We start from the raw sequence: 11,690 nt of genomic DNA on the forward strand, positions 1-11,690 counted from the left end.
GATTTAAATTTTAAGTTTGAATTCTTTAGAAATATTGATTGACTACATTGGAAGTTTGAAGAAAGACAGTCCTAGATTTAAATTCTTCTTCAACTAATAATGAATTAACCATACAGTCTTTTATTTGTTCACAAACGAAATCAACGGTTATCCATTCAAGTAGCATGGGTTCCACAGTAATGCACAGCAGAAAAAACCAACCAATTTCATCAAAATCATTCTGACCAATAGATAGAAATGCATTAGAAGCATTCATGTTTATTTCACTTAAGAACTGCTTTCTAATTAAAAGCTCATAAGCTGGAATCACGTTTCCAATAGTATCTTTAAATCACTTGCTAATATATAATGACGAATTCTCATATCCTAATAGATTCTAAGTTCCTACCTAAAGATCAATGACCTTTTACCATTCTTTGAATACAACTTTTTATCCCCTCAAGACAGTTTCTGAAAGGATCCTACTACTATCATACCTCTCCTATTCTTCCTGAAGACTAAGACAACTACTAAATCAATAGAGATAAAGATATTGAGACAGGCTGGGACCTGGGACCCTTTACTGCAGTGCTTGCACCTGGACAAACATCTCCTGGAGCAACAGAATACAAAGAAACTGTAAAGGACTAAAAATAACGTGTGCATACTTAGTTGGGGCCAATTATGAACAACATGATACAAAACAGCCAAAACCCAACTGCCCTTTCTGAGGTGCCAGGACCAAAATCAGGTACTGCGAATGATCCCTGCACACAGCATCACCAAGGGGGTAGGAAGACCCCCTAAGCCACCCCTCTGGCCCGACCCACCAATCACCCCTACCGTCACCCCAAAGGGACCAGCTCGGGGAGCAAGAAGGAGCAAGCTCCCGCTCAGGGAGCAAGCAAGGGATCCCGTTACTTATTTTTGCTCCCTCCTGCTGCAGCACAAGTCCCAGTAAAGTCTTGCCTGAATTCCTCATCTGGGTCTGGCCTTGAACCCGTATCTACTGATTAAAGAGGCCTTGTATCAATTTCTACTGATTGAAGAACCCAGGTCGGTAACAATATGGGAAAAGAACAGAAGTGGTGGCCAAGGAAGATTGGAAGAAAGCAACCGGAAAAACAACATTCAGAGAAACGAAAGCTATTCAGGAGCCCATGATATCAACACAAACAAAATCACACACAACCCAGGGTCAACAATCCTCTACAAAAATACCAATACATTAAACAGTCCAGTCTTAGGGTTTTCCTAAATTCCTACAGTTCAGATCCCCTTTCAACATTCTCTTTCCTTCTTTCTTTCAAGAACTAACTACAACTCTTTTCCTTACATAAATTTTAATATATATTCTTTAAAACGAACAACAGTTGGTAAAAGCTTCAGTTTAAAATCCATTAATTTCGCATTTATGATTACTTGATTATCATTTGGCTCTTGAAAGTGATGTCTCCTCCCCCAAACAACCCTCTTCTTTGCAGTCTGTGTCTGTTGAAAGATTACATCTCTCTGGCCAGTTAGTACCTTTAAAAAACTTGTCAAGGTTATCTAGAGACAAGGTTGGCTAGAGCTCAGTGTTCAACCATGAGACAATCTTTTTATCTCAAGTGAAGACAAGGATGCCTTCTCTTTCTAACAGATACTTCCTTCCTGCTGCAAAAGAGCAGGCAACCTCCTCGGTGAGTGAGAAGCCTGGTTAATGAAATTATTGCTAAACCTTATTATCCACATATACTCAACAACCCTTGATCAGTGAAGATGAATCTTAAAAACAATGACGAGCAAAAAAAGCAAGACACAAAAGTCACAAGTGCGTTTTTCTAAAGTTTTTAAATAGGCAAAACTAAATTATATTACTTAGGAATGCACTCAGAATTATACCACCTAGGGGAAAAAGCAAGAATGTAATTATTGTAAAGTGTGTGGCGTGGAAGGGGATGGATTGAGAAAGCACACACCAAGAATTCTGAGGTCATGGCAATTTTCTTGATTACATGAGTGATGGTCACATGGGTGTTTATTTTATAATTACACTGTATATTAGGTTTAAATACTTTTCAGAATGTGTTATATTTCACCATAAGTGAAAAAAATTTTTAAAGGCTGAAACTGAACATCTTCTCACTGATAATAAAAAGCCTCTGTAGAATACATTTCTTTTCTCATTTATGTAAATATTTAAGACATTTTCAAAGAATAACTCAAAAACTACAAGAGTGCTACCTTCCAATAACTCTGTACTCCATTATTTTTCCTGTGGATTACACAAGTAAGATCGTATAATTTAGTTTAACAATAAAAACTTCTTAAATAGGGTGTATTTTTCTTTACAGGAGTTACGGGTGTTATAAGAATAAGAATGAACTGCTAAGAGAGTAGATCTAAAAAGTTCTCATCACAAGAAAAAAAAATTGGGGGTAACTATGTTAAGGTGATAGATGTTAACTAGACTTACCCCGGTGATCATTTCAAAATGTATACAAATATTAAGTCATTATGTTGTATATCTGAAACTAATGTTATATGTCGACTCTACCTCAATAAAAAAAAAAAAAAAGCATTATGGTCACAAGTGAGTTTCCAAGCATGATTCTTTTCACCAACTCCACCCATCTGGCCAGCAACAAACAATAATTTCAGCTGCGCATATACTGGCACTTTAGAAATTAATTATGAATGAATATATTTTAATTTTTTAAATAGTATAGAAAACAGTATGTGCTGTAATATTATCTATCCATCTATCTATAGAAAGAGAAGTCCAATAATTTAAGTTTAAAAATCAAATTCACTTGAAGTCATTTGCAGGTTGGAGAGTTTGCTAGATAATATTAAAGAACAGAACACCCATAGTATGAAGAAAAATCTTTACCTGAGAATAGCTAATAAACCTTTAAGGCATGAAAAAGATATTAAAAGGAAATCCCAAAAGAAACATTACCAACTTGGTTATCAGCAAATTGCTAATACTTTACTAAGAGAAACAAAATTTCTTTATGTTTTTATGCATTAATATTTCCCTTGGGATAAGAATGAAGAAAAATTAAGAATGAAGGAAAAAAAGGTCAAAAAATAAAAGTTTGAAAATTTAAACTATGGAAATTATTAAGTTATGGAAATTACAGATAACTGATGCAGTTTTTAAAATCACTAGCTCTAAAGAAGCCAAACTTCACACAAAAGCTGTTTCCATGACTAAACTTGAATTGCCAACATCTCCCACACTGTCAATTTAAAGTTAACGGTAGGGGGCTTCCCTGGTGGCGCAGTGGATGAGAGTCCGCCTGCCGATGCAGCAGACACGGGTTCGTGCCCCGGTCCGGGAAGATCCCACATGCCACAGAGTGGCTGGGCCCGTGAGCCATGGCCGCTGAGCCTGCGCGTCTGGAGCCTGTGCTCCGCAACGGGAGAGGCCACAACAGAGAGAGGCCCATGTACCGCAAAAAAAAAAAAAAAAAAAAAAAAAGAATAAAGTGAACGGTAGGGACTTCCCTGGTGGTCCATTGGCTAATACTCCTCGCTCCCAATGCAGGGTGCCTGGGTTCGATCCCTGGTCAGGGAACTAGATCCCACATGACAACTAAGAGTTCGCATGCCACAACCAAAGACCCCACACGCCACGGATTTGATGACCTAAGACCTGATGCAGCCAAATAAATAAATACTTTTTAAATAAAGTTATCTCTAAAAAAATAAATAAAGTGAATGGTAGACACTAACTTCCCCTCATCTTCTGAAGTAACAATTTTCAAACAACTTCTCAAAAACTTCCTCTAATGCAAACACAGGTGCAAAGAAAACAGAAAAGAATCTAGCCAAGCCACAACTGCACCACCTTAGAAAAAGTACTTCACCACTCTGGCAATCAGCTTCTTCACCCAGAAAACAAGCCAATCCAACCAACATATACTCTAAAAGTCCTTTAGTCTATAGAATTCTGAGTCTACTCCAAAAGTTTAACTTCCACCCCATAATTCTCTAACTCAAATGGCTTAATATTTCCAACCTCATTACTCTGAACTTTTTACGGACAAATGTAAATGAAAACAACATTCAGTTGGATTCAATCATCTTTCCCTCTCATTCAGCTATTCCCTTAAAAGCCCGTCTCTGAAAATTCCCTAGTCATTCAGGTATAACAACTTTAAGCCACCATCAACTCTTCTCTCTTCCCTACATCAAAACAAACAAAGTAATTAGCCATCATCCAACTAATGAGTGTGGTTAGCTTGGGCAGGGACTGTGCCCAGGGCATTTTGATAGGTCAATGTGTTAAGACTTAAATCAGGGCCGCTGATTAAAAAACATTAAATTAAATGGAGGACACGTTCATTTAAGCCTGCCTTGGAGGCAGAGAATGCAATAAAAAGGACATAGATTTTGTAGAACAGGCGGAGACATAGATCTTGGAGAACAGGTGGACCTGTATTATTCAATCCTTGAGAGGAATACTGAATTGAAATATTTTTTATCTACAGAAATAAAAGATGTTACCTGATCTCTTCAATTCTAGGATCTAAAATCAAGTTATAAGACAAGGTAAAAAACTAAGTATCTACCACTATTTAGAACACATGTTAAAGTTACCCTGCAACACTAAGTTCCAAAGAAAGAAAAAAAGTCACAGATGATATGGTCAAGTACCAGTCACAATTTTCTAGAAATTTGTTTTCCTAAAAATAGTACAAACTTCTCCAACATAAAGACACCAACTTACATACAGGTTATACTCGAAAATATGTTTAAATGTCTTTCATTTAAAACTATGAAAGCACTTTTCCAAAGAAATAAAGCTCCAAATAGTAGTTAGGTTTCCTGGAATGTCTACAAATGCCAGTTAACGTACATTTATCAATACTAAAACACGAGAGCCTCGAGCAGTTGCTCCTATTTCTTCCAACCCTGACCTAACAACCATTTTTTTTTAATCTTATGGTATTGACACTTTCTATCAATTTCTAAATCCCTGGAAATTATTCATGTAAGAAAAAGGTAAAGTAAGGACACAGAAACCTTCTCAGAAAAGAGTAAGAGGTTTAAAAACAAAAAATGTCCACCCGAATAAGGTAAAGCAAATAAAGGAGTGAAGATGGAGTAGCAGGTTAACCATTTACATTTTTTCCCTTTCAACAGTATTAATTTGCCCATATAGTATAGTTGTGGGTCCTACATTATTTGAAATGTTTTCCTATCTTCCTATTTATTGTAGGGATTGACAGAAGCCACTTTTGCAATCATACATAAAACTCCATTAAGCAGGGCTTCCCGGGTGGCGCAGTGGTTGAGAGTCCGCCTGCCAATGCAGGGGACACGGGTTCGTGCCCCGGTCAGGGAAGACCCCACATGCCGCAGAGCAGCTGCGCCCGTGAGCCATGGCCGCTGAGCCTATGCGTCCGGAGCCTGTGCTCCGCAACGGGAGAGGCCACAACAGTGAGAGGCCCGCGTACCGCAAAAAAACCAAAAAACCCCCGAAAACTCCATTAAGCATTCCATGTGGATAAAACATGGCAAAGAAAGAGCATAAGACTCATCATAGTAAGCAACAGGCTGACCAATAAAAGGCTTCTAATAATTCAAAAGTTTAGGAGTTCCACATAAACTAAATCTAATAAAACCAACATCAATATCTTTCTAATAACTTCAGAGTTTCTCCTGAGACACCAGATTCAACAGTCATTTAACAGACTTGGGCTAATGCAATGACTTATGATGTAGGTTAGGTAAGTTACTAACCAAAACCTAGGATGATTGAATCTGGTTCTAACCTGCACTCCAATCAAAGACGATATATAAACAGTATTTATACTCATTATATTCAAGTATTATAGAAAATAAGTGCTACCCAGAAATAAGAGCTCCTCTTTATCATGGAGTTGAGGAACAAAGATAACATTCATTACATTACAGTACACTATCGGTATCCTACAAGTAAGATTTAAAAACAGTAATGGACAGATAAAAAGATACAATAAAGCAAATAAAGTAAATACTAACCGTAGAATCTATGTGTTCAGTATGAGTGTTCATTGTAAAAATCTTTCAACTTTTTTGTATGCTTGAAAATTTTCATAACAATTAGCATTATACAGGTCTACTGAATTGTAGGGTGCTTTATAATTCAAGTTAACTGCAATATTGTCTTTCTCTAATAGCACTAAGTTTGCAAAGTAAACAAATTGAGGAAAAAAATATGATTCAGTCACTGGATAATATTAATCTTTCCGGTATTTCTGAGAGCACATATGCACTGATTAATAAGATATCACAATGAAGAGAACTTTTAACATTTTCTCTCATACCCCAAAGCACCCAAAACTTATTGAGAGCATAAAAATCAGAGACAGATCATAGGCAGACTAGTAAGTTTCCTCATATTCATAATAACTGTGTCAGAGCCTATAATGCAATCCTTATTCTAAGTTTCTACGACCGATGTTGTCTTTATGCAAACTACTCATGGCAGTATGTCATGTGCAGTATTATTCAAGTTAGCCCTCAACGTATGAATACTCTAAAGCAAGAAAAAGTTCCAAAGTGGTTGCTGACAGAGCCTAACTCCCCCAGGACATGCCTCAGGAAACCCAGGATTACTACCTATAGGAGCCACCACACTCACCCAATGGGATGAGGTCCAATCCCATCATCCAACCCAGCAGCTCAAGGCACTCCTTTCACCTCCTCCCTGAGTGTTCCTACAACATAGAATGATCTCAAGAGCTCAAGGCTAGAAAAGTTTTAAATTACAATGAAATCAGTGACAGTATACAATAAGTCCCCTACATATGAACGAACAAGTTCGTTCCTCCAAGAGCACATAAGTAAGTCTAATTTGTTCCTAAGTCCAACAAAGTTAGCCTAGGTACCCAGCTAACACAATCAGCTACATAGTACTGTACTGTAATAGGTTTATAATACTTTTCACACAAATAATACATAAAAAACAAACACAAAAAATAAATAAAACATTTTTAATCTTACAGTACAGTACCTTGAAAAGTACAGTAGTACTGTACAACAGCTGGCATACAGGGGCACGTTCCCATCTTTGAAAGTTCCCAACTTGAAGGTTCGTATGTAGGGACTTACTGTACCTATTCTGAAGTGCATTTGGACTGCTGTTGCTAATGATTCCATAAAGTGCCTTTTTAAGATTTAGGGATGTTTCTGATCTAAAATTTGTTTTGTTACCCATTTTCTCTTCTTCAGAACTGAGGGCAATAGCCTCTTTTTGTCATCTGCAAAGTGAAGAAAAACATGGAGACCTCAAAGTACAGGAAGTAGTCCCCAACTTACAAACAGCTTATGTTCCAAAGGTTTATCACTCCTTTGAAAACATGTTTGTACTAATTAACCTATTTATACCATAGTTTCTATGAAAAAATGCATCCCAATTTTCAATTCTAAATTGCAGCTTTCTGCCCTGCAAAAAGGCATCTGCTGCCCTTTTACAGCTAACTGCAGCCAGAACTCAAAGCTCAGAGAAGTCTCCTTCTAGGGCTCCAAGGAGAACCCCCTACAACCTGTGCAGGCAGGGAAAAATGCAACTCTTTTACAGGGAGCTTTTCCATCGTCTCTGTGGGAAAAGCTACCACAATTTAACAAGATAATGGTTATGGGAAAAGCACCTGGTTAATATGAAAGCATTAATAGTTACAACAAAAATAAGTAGGAACTACATTCTGCTCCAGATAAAAAGAAGATAAAATTAGGTGCTGTTAAACTAGTTGGTCAACCAAATGTTTGCCAAGTACAGACAACAAATTCTCAAACTGTGTCCTCATGTCTGATCAAGTCAACTGATAAGGGAGGAAATTACTAAAGTGAAGTGGTGGAGATCATTACCAAAAATGCGACGAAGTTCTAAAAAAGTGCAGTGTACTTTAAAATTCAATAAATACTATTGAACATCACATACCAACCCTTATAACAACTGGTAAGATTTATAAAATAACTTGAATGACAAACTTAAAAAACAAGTATAACTTTGTGACAATGAGTCACCTTTGGCAGCTAACTAGAGTCTTACGCAATTTAAGTACTAATGTTAAAATTTACAGAAATAACTCACAATCAAACAGAGAAAGTAAACTTTTCACTAAAAAGATTTCAGAAGTGAATCCAGTACAGAGACATGAGAAAAAGGGATCAGGGAAAGCCAGAATAAATTGGTTTGTGGATACACAACCTGAGAGGAACATTTAAACATTATTAAAGGTTCATGTTACTACTACATGTTAAAACAGTAATCTGAGAGACTCCCAAGATAGTATAACACTAGAATGCTTGTAGAATCAAAGTGCTGGTACTATTAGTAGCTTTGAAGGAAAACCACTTTTAAAATTCAAATTTTTCAACAGGAATGGATTATAAAAATAAGATGCCTAACTGAGATCTTTGAAAGACATGAAAAGAAAAACATAAGTGAGCAAACACGGGATTTTTTTTTTTGACTGAAAATTCTCTCATTAAGTCACCTGAATTATACTTAAGACATTAGATTTATACTGGCCAATCTCCATTCACAATAAAGGATAGGGACAATTCCTTTTTATAAAAGGCTATTTACTACTAGTCAGAATTACCTAACATTATGAACATAAACACAAGCCGAAAACCTACATTAAGTAGGTCTTTAAGACTGAAGAGGTTTATATACCTTTACAGTATATGAATTAAAATTCGAATGTAGAATGTCATTTGTTCTACTAAAGGATGTTTCTGAAATGTGTTTTATGCACAGAAAGATGCAAACAGATTTTTGTGTGAGTAAAAAAGGGTTATGCTCTCCAAGCATATTCTTGAAACTAGAGAAGAAATCAACTTTTAAGTTTTTGCCATATTGAAAAAAAAAAAAACTTATCTGTGAAGCAATCCGATAAGACTTTTCATGATTATAATACTCAATTTTAGTAGAAACTCTTTGGCTCACTTGATGCAGATTTCTAATCTTCCTTCAAAATTAGGAAAAATATCAATCATCTCATCATTCAGTTGTGAATTTTTCTGCAATCCTTAATTTAAGCCTCAATGTTACTACTAAACATTATGCAGCCTTCTGTTTATAAAAATGATACTCTCCAGAAATATTATTCACAATTTTTGTTACCCGTAATGTTTGGTCAACCATGCACTTCTGCTCTTGTAAACTGAAAAAACACAACTTTCTCTTTTTACATGTTCAGCAAAACATTAGCAGTTTTCATTTTCTGGTTTCAATTTCATTTTTATCTAATTTGCTTATGTGTTTCAAAGCTAAGACTAAAAAAACTCTGTCTAGTTCATAAGCGTCACAGTAATTTATTTTCTTCTGTGATTCCAAGTAACACAGAAGTTGTTTTTTTTAAAAAAATCAAACCTCTAAAATGGAAAGGAAACGTTTCATGGAAGCATGTCACAGCTGTTAACTGTCTACCTAAACTGGATTCTCCAGAAGTGGACCCCTCTGGTGTTCAACAGATGATGCACTACCAATTTTTCTATCTGTAACAGAACTTCAATTGGTATTTTAATATATGGGTAACTCACTCCCCCAAATATTTATTATCCATATATTTAGTAACTCTCAAGAAGATTCTCTCTCTGTACTTCCAATGACAAATACCCTCAAGTTTAGTTGGGCCTAATTATAAGGAGGTAAGATGAACTCAAGGGTGATGGGTCAAGAAAATGAATTAAGTCAGTTTAAAAGGCATAGACTAGGGCTAAAACAAAAAACAAAGAAAACTTAACCCAGGTTGGTCAAGTTGGAAAAAAAAAAATAAAGCACTCTTCCTATCTAAACAATTCACAGACCAGTGAATTAAGTTAGCTAAATTAGCTACTGCTCTTTATGTGGTAATTTCCTAAAACATTCAGGTCAGTCCCTGATACCACGTGAAACTTCAGTATTACAATCCAGCGCTCCCCATCACTATGGTACTGTTTGTTCTCTAATCCACAAACCTTCCTGCAAAGACCAATGAAGGAACTACTGCAACGCTTTCGGATATTGTGCATAACATACTGAGGGTGACAGTTTGGCTCACAGAGTAATGAGCCTGCTCTAAAAAGTAGCCCAAGATAATTGCGGACCGGTGAGGTGCAGAGTGCACTTAAAGACTTGAAAAAAAAGCCACTCTTGAAAATATCTAACATTAAATAAGCGTCCCTAGCTTTCAGATCACTTTTAGGGTTCTTATTTCCTTTCCTCCAACACATCACTCCCTCGCTTTTTCCCTTCCCGTCTGAGAGCCAAGAGAAACACGGTAAAAGCGTGCAACCGCGAGGCTGCGCCGACGAGACTCCTGCACATCTGGACTCACCTCCAACTGCAACAGGGCACCCCCTGGGCGAGCCCATCCCAACCGGCCGAAAACGCGCGCGAGAAGCTGAGAGCAGGCGAGAGCCGCGGGCGGGGAGGCGGATAGTCCGCCGCCCGGCGCGGCGGGTCGGGCTCTGCGGGCCGAGGCGGCTACGAAGAGAAGCGTTCGCCCTCCTGGGAGTCTGCAGACTCGCCCGACACGAGTCAAGGTCCCGCTCGGGCCCCGACGCCCCGCCTCGAGCGGCGCGGGGGAAACTTCGCTTGCAGGCGGGGGCGCGCCCGAGCTCGGGACCAGTGGCGGGTCCGGGCAGAGCGCGGGGCGGTGGGGGGGGTGGGGAGGGAGGCGCCGGTCCCGGTCCCGGGCCCACGGCGGGGGAGGGGCGGCGGGCACTTACCACGGGTCGAACTCGTGGATGATGCTTTCGAAGCGGATGACGGCGAAGAGGCGCGAGCTGAAGCCAGCGAGCCAGGCCAGGAAGAGGATGGTGAAGGAGAGCAGCGACTGCCAGCCGGCCGGCTGCGACAACCCCCCGGACAGCCCCGCGGGGGCCGGCTTCGGTGCCGCGCCGCCCGCCGCCTTGTGCGCGCACTGGGCCCCGGGCCCGTGGTGGCCGTGCCGGCTGTTCCCCAGGGCCATGAGGCCGCTCCACGGGGATGAGTTGAGGGACGACTTGTGCTTGCTCTCCGGGGCCGAGGGCTCCGCCATGTTGTGCCCCGGCGGCGGGTCTTGCTCCGCGCCGCCGCCGCCGCCGCCGCCGCCGCCTCCTGGTCCGAGGGGTGCTGGGCGGGGACCCGGAGGAGGAGGAGGAGGAGGAGGAGAAGGAGGAAGAAGAAAGAGGAGGAGGAGGGAAGAGAGCCGCGCGCGCCTGCCCTTAGCGCCGCGAGGCCGGGGTACGGGGGGTGGAGGCGGCGGCGGGGAGTCTCCGCCTCAGCAGCGGCCGCGACCGCCGCTCTCTCAACTCGGATGGCCCCTGCGCCCCTCTAGCCATCCGTCTTCCCAGTGCAGTTGCGGCAGCGGCGAAAGCCGACGGGACGAGGGCGCCAGAGAAAAAGCAGGAGCAGACGGAGGCGGCACCACGGCTCGGAGCAGCAATGACATTCCCCCCACACCCGCCGCCCGCCCCGCCGTGAGGAGCAGGAGGAGGAGTCCTGGGGAGTCCGGGCGGAGCTCAGGCTACCTCTGACTCCGCCCCCGACCCAACAGGAACTGGCCCCTACGCCTGTCACAATGCGACAGGTCCGTTAGGGGGCGGGCCCAGAACCGCGGTGCTGGCCAATGGGGGCGCGAGCTGGGGCGGGGCTTGGCCCAACCGTTCTCCCCTCCCTCTCCCCGCCTCGCGCTCGTTCGCCCGGAGCGGCCTGGCTGCGCGGTTACTGCTTCATTGTCAGTTGAAAGACGCAGTTTCTC

General features: G+C 40.9%; 1 protein-coding gene across 1 annotated transcript in view; it reads right to left on the minus strand.

Annotated features, from left to right (window-relative positions):
* The window catches only part of STT3B (STT3 oligosaccharyltransferase complex catalytic subunit B), a 100,016-nt gene extending 88,621 nt beyond the window's left edge, over positions 1–11,395 (minus strand). The window contains exon 1 of the mRNA XM_082847275.1: positions 10,678–11,395. Within this exon, the coding sequence (XP_082703401.1) occupies positions 10,678–10,988 (311 nt within the window). The 5' untranslated portion in view covers positions 10,989–11,395. The remainder of the gene's footprint in view (positions 1–10,677) is intronic.
* Positions 11,396–11,690: the final 295 nt, after the last annotated feature.

The sequence above is a fragment of the Leucopleurus acutus genome (assembly GCF_964270905.1).
Source record: "Leucopleurus acutus genome assembly, chromosome: 10".
Classification (NCBI taxonomy): Eukaryota; Metazoa; Chordata; class Mammalia; order Artiodactyla; family Delphinidae; genus Leucopleurus; species Leucopleurus acutus.